The 18027-nt window shown below is 43.8% G+C and overlaps 1 protein-coding gene across 1 annotated transcript in view; it reads left to right on the top strand.

The window, feature by feature from the left end:
- The window catches only part of nop14 (NOP14 nucleolar protein homolog (yeast)), a 52475-nt gene that overhangs the window by 24152 nt on the left and 10296 nt on the right, over positions 1–18027 (top strand). Inside the window, exons 9-14 of the mRNA XM_080189507.1 lie at positions 670–1000; positions 2398–2528; positions 5522–5607; positions 7354–7489; positions 10850–10951; positions 16361–16514. Coding sequence (XP_080045633.1) covers positions 670–1000; positions 2398–2528; positions 5522–5607; positions 7354–7489; positions 10850–10951; positions 16361–16514 — 940 coding nt within the window. The remainder of the gene's footprint in view (positions 1–669; positions 1001–2397; positions 2529–5521; positions 5608–7353; positions 7490–10849; positions 10952–16360; positions 16515–18027) is intronic.

Genomic DNA, 18027 nt, shown 5'->3' with positions numbered 1-18027 from the left:
CCCATTACTTCAAATTTGTGCCTTCTCGTTCTCTATCCTTTCACCAGTGGGAACAGCTTTTCAGTACAAACCCCTCATGATTTTAAATACTTCTATCAAATATCATCTCATCTTTCTTTTCTCCACGAAAATAAGCCCAACTTCTCTACTCTTTGAATTGAAATTCCTTGTCCATTGAACCATCCTTGTAAACCTCTTCTGCATTCTGCAGTGTCTTTACATCCTTCCTAAAATACAGCACCTAGAACTGGACACAATTCTCCAGCTGAGATCTAAGTAGTGCCTTATACAATTTCAACATAATATCCTTGTTTTTATATTCTATGCCCCCATTAATAAAAGCTAGGATATTGTGTGCTAGCTATAATATACATTTTGAGCCTGTTTTTGGCAGCTTTCCATTGCCTTCCACATGCAGGTGCAAGATAAGGAGGAAGGTTCCAAGACAACCTCAGCTGGAATGGGAATCAAACCCACGCGATTGACATTGTTCCAAACCACATGCCAGTCATCTAAACCTACTGGGCAAACCAGCTTGTTCCCCCTTAATCATGAAGATTCCTTTGTTGACGAGATGGTTTCCATTGCATATGTTTGTTTTCCAATGTGCAAAGGGACTTGCCCCCAGAACTAAATGTCTGAGCTGCAAAATTTTTGTTTTATTAAAAGGAAGGAAAGCTGGAGAAGCAGGAAGAGGAGGAGCAGAAAGAGGAGGAGCCAGCGAGTGAAAGTGAAGAAGAAAATGGGGAAGGTGAAGACAATAATGAGGAGGAAAGTGAGGAGGAGAGTCAAAGTGGAGAGAATGATGAAGACAGTGAATCAGATCTCGAAGATGAAAGCCATTCGGACCTGGACTCTGATGCTGAAAGTGAGAAAGATGAGGGTGCGGGTGATGAGAAATCAGCCAAAGCCACCGTGAATAAAGAGAGTGCACCAAGTGAAGAAGCAAGGCAAGCTATGATGGAAGCAGCTAAAACTGAGCTGCCTTTCACTTTCACTGGTAAGTCATGGGCTTCTGCTATTGAGAAGCATTTTTTTTTTGAGAAGTGTGGTGGCTCCAGTGCACAAATTAGTGTCCGAAACTCCACTGACACAGTGATCCAGCCCTTGGCTCTGTGCGCTTAGGGCCAACTGTTTGAGGAACCTCATAAAAGTAGCATTGGATTGTGGTGGTGGAACAGCTGACTTAATGGAGTTAAGATGGAACAGCTGCATAACTGATACAGCTCAGCTGCAGTGCCACAGTTGAGTTGCCACATCTGTAATGATGGCGTTGGTTGACACGGCTGTACTCCAGGGGTTGGCATGGTACAGTTGTAAATTAAGAACATAAGAAATAGGAGCAGGCATTGAACAGGCAGCCCATCAACCCCTCCCTTAGTCTTTTATTCCTTGACATCTTTGTCATTTAATCTCTCCCATGTTCCAGACCTTGCCATTGGTTCTTTGTCTCCCATCCCTCTTTCAACAGCGTAAAAACTGTCGCATTTCTACCTCCCTTCAATTCTAAGGAAGGGCGTTAACGCCTCAGCTCAAAGCATTAACTCTGTTTCTATCCACACGGATGCTGCCAAACCTGCTGAGTTGCTCTGTGTTTCTATTTCAAATGTCCAGCATCAGCAAACCTACTCTGCTATTAAGTAAGATCATGGCTGATGTTCTACATCAGCTGTTCTACATTTTCCTGACCTAACCACTCAAAGATCTGTCAGTCTCAATTTTGGACATACTGAGCCCCCACCATCCAATGGGATAGAGAATTCCAAAGACCGCAACTCTCTTGAGTGACAAAACTCAGTCCTAAACAGCTGACCCATTAGCCTGGGACTTTGAACTTTAGTTCTAAGCTCTGCAGCGAGGGGAAACAGTCTCTCAGCACCTACCCTGTTGAGCCCTCTATGAATCTTGAATGTTTCAACCGCTTATCCTCTTAAAAGACAGAGAATAAAAGCCCACTTCCCCTCATTGGACAGCACCCTCATCTCAGGAAGTAATCTAGTGAACCATTGTTGCACCCCCTCCATTAATCGGAGCAGCACGGTGATACAGCGATTAGCCCTGCTGCCTCTCAGCGCAAAGGACCCGGGTTCGATTCCCAGCTCAATTCACTCTCTATGCGGAGTTTGCACATTCTCCCCATGTCTGCGTGGGTTTCCTCCGGGTTCTCCTGTTTTATCCCACAATCCGAAAGATGTGCTGGTTAAGTGCATTGGCCAGGCTAAATTCTCCCTCAGCTTACCCGAACAGGCGTTGGAATGTGGCGACTGGGGGATTTTTGCAGTAATTTCATTGCAGTGTTAATGTAAGGCTACTTGTGACCAGTAAATAAACTTAAGATTTGCAGTAGGATCTGCACGTTTCCTTCCCACTCTCATTTGAATAGTTTTATTTTCACAGTCCCTGAATCATATGAGGAGCTGAAAGCCCTCTTAAGAGGACAGGTCATAGAGAAACAGTGCCTAATAGTGGAACGCATTCAGAAGTGTAACCACCCAAGTCTTGCAGCAGGAAACAAAACCAAGTTAGAGGTGAGTTCTTCAAACCATCACTCCAAATCGGTTGTACTGGTTTGACAGAATGCAAGTTCTGTATGTAAAACTGGCTTCCTGTCACTCAACTTTCCTTTAGAAAATCTACATAAGTTCTTGTTGATGTTTATTACCCATTCTTTGTGGCATAACATCCTGTTCATGAAACCATACCCAAAAAAACATTGTACAATGAGCCTTCATATAAGATTACTATTTCAACAGAGATTGTTGATGTAAGTACTTTAAAGCTCCATTAAAACAGAGAAGTAAGTCTTATACTTGTACAGTAATGCTGTGATTTGTAATCTGTGCTGTGCTACACATGAAACATATGAACCCATTGACTGTACTGAACCTTTAACCAGTTCCAAGGGAGGGGTGTGAAGTATGCGTGACGTGTGTAAAAATTGCTCTTTCAGCTCTTCCTGTGCAATTCAAATCATTCTCTACTTGCACAGCGACTTGTCACCTCTGTCAGCGAAGTTTTGAGTGCTTTGTATAGTGAATTATTTTTTGGAGTGCAGTGTCTGTGTTGTGCCATTTATAGCTGCTTTCTCCAAGCAGAGGGGTTCCTGAATTGCATGTACAAGAGGGTTTACAGTTCTGCCATAAGAAGTTAACAGCAAAGATTAATTAATTACCCCATGGGTCTGTGTTTGCTCCAGTATTGTTCATTGTGTTTACTACATGCAATTTGAAGTATGCTGATGATGCAAAAATTGACCAGTAGCAAGGAGGATCGTTCAGGAAGATACAGGCTGGTTAATGCAATGTACAACCAGGCAGCAGAGCAATTATAATGTGGAAAAGTTGATGTATGATGAGTGCATATTTCATAGGGGCACACTGAAGGGTGTGAGTAAATGGAGTGACCTCTGGGTTCAAACACACAATTCCCTTAGAGAACATGTATCTGGATAAGACCATAAAAGAAGCAGCTCTGGTTTGTTCCCAGTCTATAGATGTGTGGGTTAGGTGGATTGGCGATGCTAAATGACCCCTTAGTGTCAGGGAGACTATCAGGGTAAATACGTGGAGTATTTACATGAGTTGGATTGTTGTTGGTGCAGGCTTGATGGGCTGAATGGCCGCCTTCTGCACTGTAGAGATTCTATGACATTATGGATTTTATAAATACTTTAGCACCAAAGAGTACTAGGTTAAAGAAATAATAATTTGAAGAAACCATTGATTGGATCACATTTAGAGAACTGTATGCAATGATGAAAGAACAGTGATACAGTTCCAAATCAGGATTGTGTGTGACTTGAAGGGAACATGAAGTTATTGGTTTTCCTGTGCTTCTGCTATTCTTGTGGGTGGGTTTGGGAGGTGCTGTTAAAGAAGCCTTAGCGAATTGTTCCAGTACCACCTTGGGGATGGTGTACACTGCTGGCACTGACATTGGTGGTGAGAATGAATGTTTAAAATAGTGGATGGTTATAGATAGAGATGGGACGCCAATCTAGTGGGTTGCTTTGACCAGGAACTGTTGAGATCCTGTTGTTGGAGCTGCAATCCACCAGGCAAGTGTAAACTCTGCCTGATTTGTGCCATGTCAAATGATTTGATTTGATTAGATTTATTATTGTAACATGTATTGGGATACAGTGAAAAGTATTGTTTCTTGCGCGCTATCCAGACAAAGCATACCATTCATAGGAAAGAAATGAAAGAGTGCAGAATGTAGTGTTACAATAATAGCCAAGGTGTAGAGAAAGATCAACTTAATGCAAGGTAGGTCCATTCAAAGGTCTGATGGCAGCAGGGAAGATGATATTCTTGAGTTGGTTGGTATGTGACCTCCGACTTTAGTATCTTTTTCCTGATGGAAGAAAGCGGAAGAAAGAATGTCCGGGGTGGCTTGGGGTCCTTAATTATGCTGGCTGCTTTGCCGAGGCAGCAGAAAGTGTAGACAGAGTCATTGGATACGAGGCTGGTTTGCATGACCGATGATGGTTAGGCTTTGGAGAGCTGGGAGGTCATAGAATCATAGAGACCCTGCAGTGCAGAAAGAGGCCATTTGGCCCATCGAGTCTGCACCGACTACAATCCACCCAGGCCCTACCTCCATATCCCTACATACTTACTCGCTAATCCCTCTAACCTACGCATCTCAGGGGCAATTTTTAGCATGGCCAATCAACCTAACCTGCACATCTTTGGACGGTGGGAGGAAACCGAAGCACCCGGAGGAAACCCACACTGACACAGGGAGAATGTGCAAACTCCACACAGCCAGTGACCCAAGCCGGGAATCAAACCCATATCCCTGGAGCTGTGAAACAGTAGTGCTAACCACTGTGCTACCATGCTGCCTCACTGCAGAATAAAAGGAGTTGGGAGGAATCTCTGAGGAAGAGCAGTTGGACCATGGAAATTCTTTATTAGGAATGGTTGAAACACAGACTAGTAGTATATTTTCGAAGAAAACTGGAAAAGCATTTGAAACAAAAAGATCAGCTGGGCAGTGAGGAAAGAGTGAAACAGCAGTGTTTAGTCTTATATTGATTGTTCAAAGAATTAGCACCAGATATAATGGGTCGAATAGTGTCTTCATGTTGTAAATGTCTATGGTTCCATTACATAAAATAGTCACATTACCATCCTTCATGATGCCATTGTTTTCTTGCATAGTTTTACAGTTGACATACTATTTACAGCGCTGAAACGCCAGCAGATCCACACCAGTGTTTGTGCTGCACATGAGCATCTGAATGATGCATTTTTCAGTCATTCTGGTGAGACATGTGACTCATTTTGTTGATGTTCTGTTGCTGTTTTGGAGTTGCTCGGGGTCAGCAGTCATGTCTGTAAAGAACAGCCCCATCCATCCAGTCTATCGTAGATTCCTTTTTCCTTCATGTCTTTATGCTGTCCCTTAATGATGTATGTAGACACTATGTTAGCTTTCATAAATGTCTGCTGATAATACCCACACCTCCTGCTGTACTCGATCTCTCAACTGCACATGTCCTGTCTTTTGGCAGAAACTATTCGGTTTCCTGTGGGAATATGTTGGGGAGCTGGCAACCAGGCAGCCAGCAGAACTGAAGACAATTGATAAAATGGTGCCGTAAGTATGAGACAGTTTTAAGAACATTGTAGTTGTCTTTTTAGTGTCGTTAGATGCATCCTTAGATATTTAGGTTTAAATAACACGTCAAATACTTAAAATGTCTGAATAATTCTATCTGTTCCTTTTTGATATTATTGGTTTTGAAATTTTTCATTTTTAGAATCCACGTGGACATAGCCAAGTGATAATCACTTGAGCACAAAGCTGGCACTCCAGTGTTGAAGGAGTGCCACACTGTCAGAGGTACTGTCTTTCGGTTGAGATGCAGTGCTGTCTTTTATTTGAGACATTAAAATGAGAGCCCATCTGCCTCTGAGGTGGACATAAAAGATCTCACAGCATGACATCAAAGAGGAGCAGGGTATTTATCCCTGGACTGTGACCAATATTTATCCTTCAATCAACATCACACAAATAGATTATCCAGTGATCATCACAATGCTGTCCGTGGGACGGTGCTGTGGCAAATTGGCTACTGGATTTCCTTAATGGCTACCCTTCAGAAATACACCATTGGCTGTAAACTGCTTTGAGAAGCTCTGGTGATCATGAAAAGCATGTTATAAATGCAATTCTTTCTTTATTTTTCCCCATCTGATTGCTAGTTTCCCACTAGGCAATATTATTTTGCTGTTGACAGAGGGAGAAAAGCTTTAAGAGCGAAACCCGATTTTGACAGGCAGTGAATTGTAACTTCCAATTTAGAGTTGTTCATGTTGATGTGAGGGTGAGGAATGGTCTGTATCCCCTTTGGATTCCTGCTCCTGATTGCAATCTTGCAGCTGAAAATGAAGACAGCAGTTGAGGCCGGATAGACGCTAAATGTGAATAATGTCAAGGAAAGAAAGAAAGACGTGCAATTATATAGCACTTTTCTTGACCTCACTGCATACCAAAGTGCTTTACTGCCAATAAGTGGGGCGTTGTATTTCCTACGACACTTCAAAAGTACTTGCCAATAAAGTGTGGCACTCCTTCAACACTGGAGTGTCAGTTTTGTGCTCAAGGGATTATCACTTGACCTCTAGTTCGTGTCCATGCGGATCCTAAAAATTAAACATTTCAATAAAGTATTTTCAAAGTGTTGTAAGAAATACAAAGCCCCACACGCAGCAATGAATAGGTAATCTGTTTTAATAATATTGATGGAGGGTACCAGGGACTTTTAAAAAATTATTTTATGGCAAGTGAGCGAACCAGATAGCTTTTACAAGTGGATTCATGGTTATCGTAAAACTTTTAATCCCGGATTTTTTTTTTATTCAATCCAAATTCCACCATCTGCCATGGTGGGATTTGGACCGGGGGGTCCCCAGATCAGTCCGGTGACGATACCACTATGCCACCACCTCCCTAACTCTTCTGGTCTTCAAAATAGTGCCCTGGATCTTTTCCATCCATGTGAGAATATAAATGGGGCTTTGGTTAACGCCTGGCCTAAAAGACAGCACTGTGCAGGTCTCCCCCCGTACTGACAGTATAGAGTTTTGTGTTCTGGTGTGGGCTTTGAAGCCATAACCTTCAGACTCAAAGACAAGAGTGCTACCAAGAACCGCAGCTGACACAAGTTGTGTGAGCTAAACTATTGTCCCAAGTAATGTGGAACCAGATGCTAGAAAGCAGCTGAAAGGGCTGTGGAAAACTGAGTGAGGATGCTTAAAGAGGAAGCAAGCTGTTGAGAAATGTTAACATTACACTCTTTGGGGTTCTGTACTTGTCAGTTTTTCTCTTTTCTTTTTACAGCCGGTTGTATGATCTGTCCCAGTTATTCCCTGAAGCTGCGTGCAGCTGTGCTCAATCAACCCTTAGACAAAATATGCAGGATCTGGAGAAGCAGCTGCAGGCTAAAGGTCGGGCTACATTTCCTGGATTAGAAAAGGTAAACCAGCCTTTTGCTTTCTTCATTCTTTGAGGGGATGTGGACATCGCTGGCAAGGCCAGCATTTTTTGCCCGTTCCTCAGTGTATTTGAAGTGAGTGGCTTGTTAAGGCATTTCAGACTGCAGTTAAGAGGCAACAACTTTACTGTGAAAACCACGTCATGAGTTGGAACCGATTTTCCCATAGCAACAATGTTATAAATGGGGAATTGGTTCCTATTTTGAAAAGTAACGTTCCCTTTCCATCAACTAGTGGCAATGACACCATGAACGGAATTGTAGAGTCACCCTTATTTGGTGTTTTGTAGTTATGAAGAGAAAACTAGTTTAGAATGAGTGTTAAGTAAACTCAAGCTTTTTGTTTCTGCTGGGGCTGTTCGTTATGTTAAAAGTTTGAGAGATCTTCTATATCCAAGAAGCAATTTGCCTTTCTTGACATTGTGAAAGCTGAAACATAAAGGAACGTAAAGGTTGGTAAAGACCAACTGTTCACTGGCATGGCATAACAAAGCCAAAATAGGCTGTAAAGTTATAAATGTTTGAAGTGCTGTTCATTGTAACTCCAACATTGTAAAGGTGAGGATTGCGTGTATGAAATTACTCTCACAGTGTAGAATAGACTAAAGATGAAAACTTTTTTGGATTGGTGCACAAACAAACCCAAATTTGTGATTTTAAGTATGTAAAATCATCACTGTGATCCTCATGAGCCTATTCAAAATGAAATATTAATTTCTCTCTTATGCATCGTAGCTCATCCAGGCTGACACTCCTACTGCAATACTGAGGGAGTGCTGCACTGTCAGAAGTGTCTTACCTTTTGGATGATTTGATTAATTTAAGGCCCTGTCAAATTTCTCAGGTCGATGTAAGAGATATTAAAAGAAGAAACTTGATTAGGCCGCATTTAGAGTATTGTGTACAATTCTGGTCACCACACTACCGGAAGGATGTGGATGAATTGAAAAGGGTGCAGAAGGGATGTTGCCTGGTGTGGAGGATATGGACTGCGAAGAAAGGTTGAACAAATCTCGATTGTTTTCATTGGTGTGTCGGAGAATGAATGGCGATCTGATAGAGGTTTACAAGATTATGACATGCTTGGATAGAGTGGAAAATCAGAGTCTTTTTCCCAGGGTCGAAGGGTCAGTGATTCGAGGGCATAGGTTGAAAGTGAGAGGGGGAAAGTTTATGGGATGTAAGAGGCAAGTTTTTCACACAGAGGGTGGTGAGTGCCTGGAACGCGGTGCTGGAGGAGGTGGTGGAAGCAGATTCTATAACAACTGTTCAAGAGGCATCTGGATAGATACATGAAGAGGCAGGGAATAGAGAGATATGGACCACGTGGAGGCAAGAAAATATTAGATTAGAGAGGCATCTGTGTTGGAACAGATGGGCCGAAGGGCCTGTTCCTGTGCTGTTTGTTCTAAGTGGAGGCGTCCCAGGAGTCCTGGTCAATATTTATCCTTCACCAAAATATCACTGAAACAGATTATCTGATTGTTATCACATTGTATGTGGAATCTTGCTGTGCGTAAAATGGCCGTGACGCTTCGCTATGTTACAAACAAAAAAAAAAGAAAATTACAGCACAGGAACAGGCCCTTCAGCCCTCCAAACCTGCACTGACCATGCTGCCCGACTGAACTAAAACCCCCTACTCTTCTGGGGACTATATCCCTCTATTCCCATCCTATTCATGTATTTGTTCAGGTGCCCCTTAGAAGTCACCATCATATCAGCTTCCACTACCTCCCCTGGCAGCGAGTTCCAGGCACCCACCACCGTCTGTGTAAAAAAAACCTCCCTTGTATATCTTCTTTAAACCTTGCCTTTCGCGTCTTAAATCTACTATAGTAGTCTAAACTTTAAAAATAATTAATTGGCTTTGAAGCATGATATATCAAGATAAATATCTTGCCTATTCTCTCCTCCTTTATTGCTGGATGTCGGAAACCTCATTCCAATGGCCAGTCTTACACTTCAGTCATTAACAGGGTGTGTTATTTAACATTGGGTGGGGAGAAGGGGTTGTCCAGTCCAGCCAAAACTCTTCAATCGTCCCACACACAAAAGATTACAGTAATGGACCATTGAATAGGGCTGTCACAAGGAGAATCCCAGCCAGTTTTGGTTCTTTTTCCCATTAATTGATCATTGGTTAAAATTAGTAGAGACCCTTACTGCTGTGCAAGGGGAGATGAATTCATTCATTGCTGAGAATTTTACCCACGACCTCCTTGAGCTCAGCTCAGCCACCAGGGGGAGCTCACTCACTGCTAGATTTACCATTGTGTAGAGATTTGTGACGAGGGAATCCAACCCCAGAACTATATATAGAGTGGAAAGGTGCGGTTTTGTATCCACGAAGCTCCAAAGGCTGTACAATCCTAATGTTCCTTTGGATTATGAAGGTTTGATCTTACCCCCAGTTACAGTTCAGTGTAGCTGAGTTATGAAGGAAAGTGTCTGCTGAGTTAGCTGAACTTAGCTCTCAGTGAGAGTGCTTCTCTTCAAACCAGCATCCCTGTTGAGAGAACAGAGAATCAGTCTGAATTGGGTTCCTGGTTTTTATCCTGCAGCCCTTGTTAAATGCATTGGTTTTAATTTTCCAAAATTTCCTAGATTCGGGGAAGGTTTAATTAGATTGAAATATAGCAAGTGTAACTCCTTTTATTCAAAAAGGGAAGGAGACAGAAAGCAGGAAACTACAGGCTAGTTAGCTTAACAACTGTCATAGGGATAATGTCCGGCCCGTAGCAGATGTTACTGCGGAAGATAAAACTCATGGTGTGATGGGCGACATATTGGCATGGATAAAAGGTTGGCTAGCTAACAGGGAACAGAGTTGACCCAAAGGGATCTTTTTCAGGTTGGCAGGGTATGACAAGTGATGTGCCGCAGGGATTAGTGCTGGGGCGGCAACTTTTTACAATTCATATAGAGACTGACGGTAAGGTTGGCTAGATTTACTGACAACACCTCTCAGCAGACACTTTGGTCATTGTTTCCAGATGTGAACACCTTGCATCTTTTTTCCCAGTAAAACAGTCTTTAGTCTTTAAAACCAAGGCTTGCTGTCAGCAGAGTTCTGAACAGCTCACATTCTCCTTTTTGCAATAAACTAAAGACACAGTCCAGAAGCATAAGGATCTTATAAAACCTGGCATTTGTAACATGAGTCAGTGTCTTCAAAGTGGGAAGAAACTGGCAGTGAAGAGACTGAGTAATAGTCTCTCTCCTCCAGTAACTCACAGATGCTGTTGGTGTGCACTGACCTTTTGGATGAATGCAGCAGCAGAAATCTGTTCCTGTCATGACTTGGTGTATTGTTGATGCAGACTTTGTGTTTTGTTTCAGTTGCTTTATTTAAAGATTACAGCAGCTCTGTTCCCCACCTCTGATTTCCGACATGCGGTTGTGACTCCTGCGCTGGTACACATGAGTCAGATGGTTACTAAGGTAGGTCTTGCATTTACACTAGATTTTATCACATAAAATTTACAACACAGAAGCAAGTTGATTTGTTTCGTTATGCCAGTGTAAGTCTATCCACCTCTCTTCATCTTTATCAACATATCCTTCTATTCATTTCTCCTTTGTTGCACTTATCTCATTTCCTCTTAAAGAATTGAAGCTGTTTATCTCAACTGCTCCTTTCACTGCCTGGGTAAAGTTGTTTTTCCTGAATTTTTTATTGGATATATTCATGACTACCCTTGTTTTGGATTCTGCCACAAATTGAAACATTGACTGATATTTTCCCAGTCTCATAGAAGTGTGTTTGAAGGCGGCTGCGGGAGCAAGACTAGAGACAAGAGCTTCCTATTGGGGTCCCGATGTGTTCCCAACTGGGGTGGGTGAACGTCAGCAATGGCTACTTGTCCAGTGGGAGTAGGTAGCCAATAATGATCAATAAAGGCTCAAATAAGGAAGATCGGGGAGGACTCTGCAGAGATGTTCCTGGCATCGGAACAGAATCCCACTGAATGCAGAACCTGGCAGCTTTTTGGAGGTGGCCTAGCTACAGGCCAGGTAACCATTGGAACAGGAGACTTTGTGTCCCCCTGACAGGGCTGTGGCTGTGTAAGGCTCTGTCCACAGCCCTGTTGAATCTGCTGGAGGCTTTCCTCTGCACTCCAATGGGTCTATAGATTTCGAGCCTCTTACTTCAAAAATAATATGTATGTTTCTGAGGGCAGCTCCATTTAGAGGCTCCTGTGCTTTCCTCACATCCTCAGCAGCTTCCACCTCCTCTGGCAGGGCTGCTGGCCATCCAAAGCTGTGAGCCCTCTGGTCCAGTGGGAAGAACAGCCAATTAGGAGGCCGCCTCCTAGACTATCGCCCTGCAGTGTGCACGGCCGACTTGTACAGGGTCGGAACCTGAGAATGATCCTGACTCTTGAATACATTCCGCGTGCCAAGATCCCACCCACCCAGAGAGTATCAGATTTTAACCATCGCCTTTCCTGAGGAAAACACCCGAGCTTATTGTCTCTTTCCTGATGAGAATAACCTTTCAGTTCTGGTATCATACGTATGACAGCTTTCTGCTGCTGAGCACTTGTATCTTTTTTGTGATGTTGAGATTGCTTGCACGGTACTGTGAAGTGATCAAAGTTATGTTCAAGTTTAACAGCTTAAAAAAACGGAAAAAGTTACGGCATTAGGTCATTTGGCCCATTGTGAGCAGAACTGCTGAAAAAAGAGCTATCCAGTTTGAAGCCCTGCAGGTTATAGCACCCCAAGTATATATCCAGATGTTTTTTATTCTTTCACTGGCTCCACCAGTTTTTATTTCCTGACACTACGTACCTTTGAGAGAAAATGCTATGAGTGTTTCTAGCTCTACCACTCTTTCAGTGAATCCCCAACCACCAACACCGTCTGGGTGGAAAAGAATTACTCGACTCCTCTGATCTTTCCACCAATTACAAAGAACAAAAACAGCCCGGGAAACAGGCCCTTCGGCCCAACAAGCCCGTGCCGCCATTTTAACATTACCAGTCCCCCCTCCACCCATGACCCTTATCTATGCTTATGGCATTGCACATTGAGGGAAAACTAATTTAGGGACAATTTATTACCTCCAATCAGCCTAATAGCACATCTTTGGGGTGTGGGAGGATGTTTGAGGATGTGTCTAGGGCGGTGGATAGAGGAGAGCCGGTGGATGTGGTCTTTCTTGATTTTCAGAAGGTGTTTGACAAAGTACCTCACAAGAGGTTATTGCAGAAGGTCAGGGGGCATGGAGTTGGGGGTAGGGTGTTAGCGTGGATAGAGGATTGGTTGTCAAATAGGAGGCAGAGAGTGGGGGGTCAATGGGTGCTATTCGGATTGGCGGATGGTGACTAGTGGAGTGCCCCAGGGGTCGGTGCTGGGGCCTCAGCTATTTACCATTTATATAGATGATCTGGAGGAGGGAACCGAGTGTATGGTGTCGAAATTTGCTGATGACACCAAGATTGGTGGAACGGCAAATTGTGCGGAGGGTGTGGAGAGTCTGCAGAAGGATCTAGATAGGCTGGGCGAATGGGCCAGGAACTGGCAAATGGAATTTAATGTTGGCAAGTGTGAGGTGGTCCACTTTGGTGGGAATAATGGTAGGAAGGATTATTACTTACGTGGCGAAAAACTGCAGCAGGCGACGGTGCAGAGGGACCTCGGGGTCCTTGTGCATGAGTTGCAAAAACCCAGCTTGCAGGTGCAGCAGGTGGTCAGGAAGGCGAATGGGATGCTGGCCTTCATAGCGAAGGGGATTGAATATAAAAGTAGGGAGGTCTTGCTGCAGCTGTATAGGGCATTGGTGAGGCCGCAGCTGGAGTACTGTGTGCAGTTTTGGGCGCCGTACTTATGCAAGGATATTTTGGCCTTGGAGGGAGTGCAGAGGAGGTTTACTAGGCTGATGCCGGAGTTGAGGGGGTTGAGCTATGAGGAGAGGCTGAATAAACTGGGCTTGTACTCGTTAGAGTTTAGAAGAATGAGGGGAGATCTCATTGAGACGTATAAGATGATGAATGGGATGGATAGGATAGAGGTGGAGAGACTCTTCCCGCTCAGAAAGGACAGTAGGACTAGGGGGCACAGCCTCAAGATAAAGGGGGGGCGGTTTAGAATGGAGTTGAGGAGGAACTTCTTCACTCAAAGGGTGGTGAATCTCTGGAATTCTCTGCCCGTTGAAGTGGTGGAGGCTGCCTCGCTAAATATTTTTAAGACGCGGGTTGATGGGTTTTTGATAAGAGAGGGGATTAAGGGTTATGAGGAGAGGGCGGGAATGTGGAACTGAGACACGACAGATCAGCCATGATATTATTGAATGGCGGGGCAGGCTCGAAGGGCTAGATGGCCTACTCCTGCTCCTATTTCTTATGTTCTTAAACCGGAGCACCCGGAGAAAACCCACGCAAGCACGGGGAGAATGCGCAAACTCCTACAGACACTGGCCCAAATCCATGTGTCTGCACAGCAAACAGTGATAGTCACTGAGCTGTCGTGTTGCCCAGCATCTGGTCCAGTTTGAGCGTACACTAACGACATGAAGCACTAGGCTACTCTCGAACTTTCAAGAGCAGCCCTTGTACGACCCATCGCGTGTATGTCCCTCACAAAACCTGTGAATTAAAAGAGAAAAACATTAGTATCATTCCACATCCTTATACATTATCAGGGACGTCCCAATGCTAATGAACCTTATTTAAAACAATCTGCTATATCCTCCCATCTCCAACCCACTCATGTGCCTGTCTAAGTAACTCTTAAACAACTCCAGCGTGCCTGCCTCCACCACCATACTTGGCAGAGCATTCCATACCCCCACTACCCTCTGTGTGAAAAACCTCCCTCTAATATCTGTGTTATACCTCTTCCCCCCTCACCCTAAGTGCATGGCCCCTCGTACTGTGCGTCTCTCACATAGGAAATAGCTTACCTCTGTTTACTCTATCTATACCCTTCATAATCTTATATACCTCTATTAGATCCCCCCTCAGTCACCGTCTTTCAAGGGAAAACAGCCCCAATTTGCTCAATCTTTCCTCATAACCCAGTCCTTCCATACCAGGCAGCATCCTGGTAAACCTCCTCTGCACTCACTCCAGAGTCTTCACGTCCTTCTGGTAGTAAGGCGACCAGAACTGGACGCAGTACTCTAAATGCGGCCTGACCAACGTTCTATACAGCTGCAACATTAGACTCCAGCTCTTATACTCCGTACCCCTTCCTATAAAGGCTAACATACCATAGGCTTTCTTCACAACCTTCTCCACTTGTACTGCCACCTTCAAAAACTTGTGCACTTGCACCCCCAGGTCCCGCTGCGTTTCTATACTCTTTATAGGCTTACCCTTTATCATATAACTCCCCCCTACATTATTCTGGCCAAAATGCATCACCTCACATTTATCAGAATTAAACTCCATTTGCCACCTATCTGCCCAATATACCAGCCTGTCAATATCCCGTTGTATTGCCAGACACTGCTCCTCACTGCCCATCAATCCAACCATCTTAGTGTCATCTGCAAATTTGCTGATAACACCACTTACTCCCTCTTCCAAGTCATTTATATATACTACAAAGAGAAGAGGTCCCAGTACTGAGCCCTGCGGCACACCACTAGTGACCTACAGTTAGAAAAGGACCCCTCCTCTACTACTCTCTGTCTCCTCTTACCAAGCCAGTTCTCTACCTATCTAGATACCTGGCCTGTATCCCATGAGCCTTAATCTTTTCTACCAACCTACCATGAGGGACTTTAACAAACGCCTTACTGAAATCCATATAGACGACATCAACGGCTCGTCCTTCGTCGACCATTTAGAAGCCTGTGACCTCTCTGCTCCCAAAAATGGCTAACTTCTGAATTTTAGTCCTCTGCTGTACAAGTTGACTCCCTATTTGCAAATGGTTTGCACCATTTACGGCTTTGTTAACCTATTATTTTAAAAATCTCCAACTGGTCTTACTTAAGTGTTTCACTTAATTACTAATTGATTGGATAGTTTCCTTCTTAAGCATGCTCCAAATTAACAACGTTATTAAAATAGCTGAGACCATAATGGGTAAGGATAAGGAAAGTTAATTATCTAGTTATGCCCTGCCTCCGCATCCAACAATGTTTTTAAGTTTTTAAAGTTTAGCGTTAAGATTTTTAAATACTTATTAATGCTACAAGTTGGCTTACATTAACACTGCAATGAAGTTACTGTGAAAACCCCCTTGTCGCACACTCCGACACCTGTTTGGGTACACTGAGGGAGAATTTAGCATGGCCAATCTTTTAGGCTGTGGGAGGAAACCCACACAGACATGGGGAGAACATTCAAACTCCACACAGACAGTGACCCAAGCTGAGAATCGAACCCGGGTCCCTGGTGCTGTGAGGTAGCAGTGCGAACCACTGTGCCGCCCAGTGTTTTCCAATAGCAGGAGCGTGAGTAAGCAGAGGCCGCAGATTTAAGATAATTGGCTAAAGAAGCAGAGAGCAGGTGAGTGTATTTTTTTTTTTACACAGTGGGTTATGATGATCTGAAACGTGCTGCTTGGAACAGCAGTAGAAGCAGATTCAGTAGCAACTTTCCAAAGGGAAATGGATAAATATTTGAAGGGGAAAAAAATTGCAGGACTGTTGGGAAAGAACAAGGAAGTGGAACTAATTTTAATTACCCTCCCAAAAAGTGGGTTGCTTGTTGCTTCTCAGACTTCCACCAGAAACCTCCTGATTCTCTTTTCCTTTTCTCCCCCCCACTTTCCTCACCTCACTTAGACAATTATTGCTCTTGTAATACTATGCAAATAGCATTGCCTATTCGCAGTTTCAAGCCTGCCTTTTGCATTTACGATATTGTATTTGTTGATGTTTTATGTTAACAGTGCTCAGTCACCTCACTGCGGGATGTGGCTGCCGGACTGTTTGTGTGCTGCCTCTTCCTGGACTATGTTTCGCTCTCAAAACGGTTTGTTCCTGAGGTTATCAACTTCCTGCTGGGAATTCTTCACATGGCAGTCCCCAACAAAGACACCCTGGGTAGGTTTGTATATGCTGAATATGGCTGGGAGTTTCACGAGTTTCATCTAAAACAGGCCAAAATGGCACAGAAGATCACGGGATTGCGTGTACAAATTGCATCCACTGCAGATCACGTTTCCTCTATCTTTTGTGATAGTTTAAAGAAAACTGTGTGGGAAGCTTGGGTGGCACGGTAGCACAATGGTTAGCGCTGCTGCTTCACAGCTCCAGGAACCTGGGTTCGATTCCCAGGTCAGGTCACTGTGTGTGTGGAGTTTGCACATTCTCCTCGTGTCTGCATGGGTTTCCTCCGGGTGCTCCGGTTTCCTCCCACAGTCCAAAGATGTGCGGGTTAGGTTGATTGGCCATGCTAAGAAATTGCCCCTTAGTGTCCAGGGATGCGTAGGTTAGAGGGATTAGTGGGTATAATATGTAGGGATATGGGGGTAGAGCCTGGGTGGGATTGTGTTTGGTGCAGACTCGATGGGCCGAAGGGCCTCTTTCTGCACTGTAGGGTTCTATGGTTCTAAGCTGTCCCCAGCTGATCATGTCCTTAAATTAATTAGGGGAGGTGGTGGTGTTGTGGTATTGTCGTTAGCTTAGTAATGCAGCGACCCAGGGTAATTCTCTGGAGACCCGGGTTTGATTAATTATTATCCTATTCATCCACCTCCCCCTGCTGCTCAGGGCACAAAATCCGGAATATCTACAAATCCAATATATGTCCAGTCCAGGCTCCCCGGATGCAGGGTCCGGTACCTGTGTATAGAATTAGAATTTGCTTTAAACGTATGTGATGAAAATATTGCTTTCTTTTCATCTGTAAACTTGTAGGATCTGAAATTGAGAAAATGGGCAAATTGTTCATTCTCAGAATTTTTGCAGGTTTTGGGTGATTTCTTTTCGCAATAAAACCTTTTTTTTAGCAAGGCAAAGTATTTTGACAACAAACAATGGTGAAGAGGGGTCAGTGATACACCAGTGATGGTACAGTGGATCCGTGGTTAGCACTACTGCCTCACAGCACCAGAGACCCAGGTTCAATTCCCAGCTCGGGTCACTGTCTGTGCTGAGACTGCACATTCTCCCTGTGTCTGCGCGGGTTTTTTCCAGGTGCTCCGGTTTCCTCCCACAGTTTGAAAGGCGTACTGGTTAAGTGCATTGGCCATGCTAAATTCTCCCTCAGCGTACCCGAACAGGCACTGGAGTGTGGCAACTCTTCACCGTTGTTAGTTGACAAAATACTTTGCCTTGTGACACTGATAAATAAACTTAAAACTCAAAAACAGATAAGCGGGCAATCGATTCACAAACATACAAGACAAGAATCAACAGATCTGTTAGGAAACTGAGAAATTGTATTTTAAAGGATTGTATTTGGATGACTAGTGCAGTATAAAAGCCTTGAACTTTTAGTCGCAATTCATAAAGAGACAAGAACAAAGTAATTGAAAAGGTCACAAAAGCAGACAGTCTTGTTTATTTCTCTGTAAGAGACCATGTCAAAATTTGTCAAACTTGGTTTATTTGC

Source organism: Carcharhinus amblyrhynchos, chromosome 5 (genome assembly GCF_965287045.1).
Source record: "Carcharhinus amblyrhynchos chromosome 5, sCarAmb.v2.hapA, whole genome shotgun sequence".
In the NCBI taxonomy this organism is placed as follows: Eukaryota; Metazoa; Chordata; class Chondrichthyes; order Carcharhiniformes; family Carcharhinidae; genus Carcharhinus; species Carcharhinus amblyrhynchos.
Note: the sequence above shows the minus strand (reverse complement) of the source record. Positions and strands in the feature narration are given on the sequence as shown.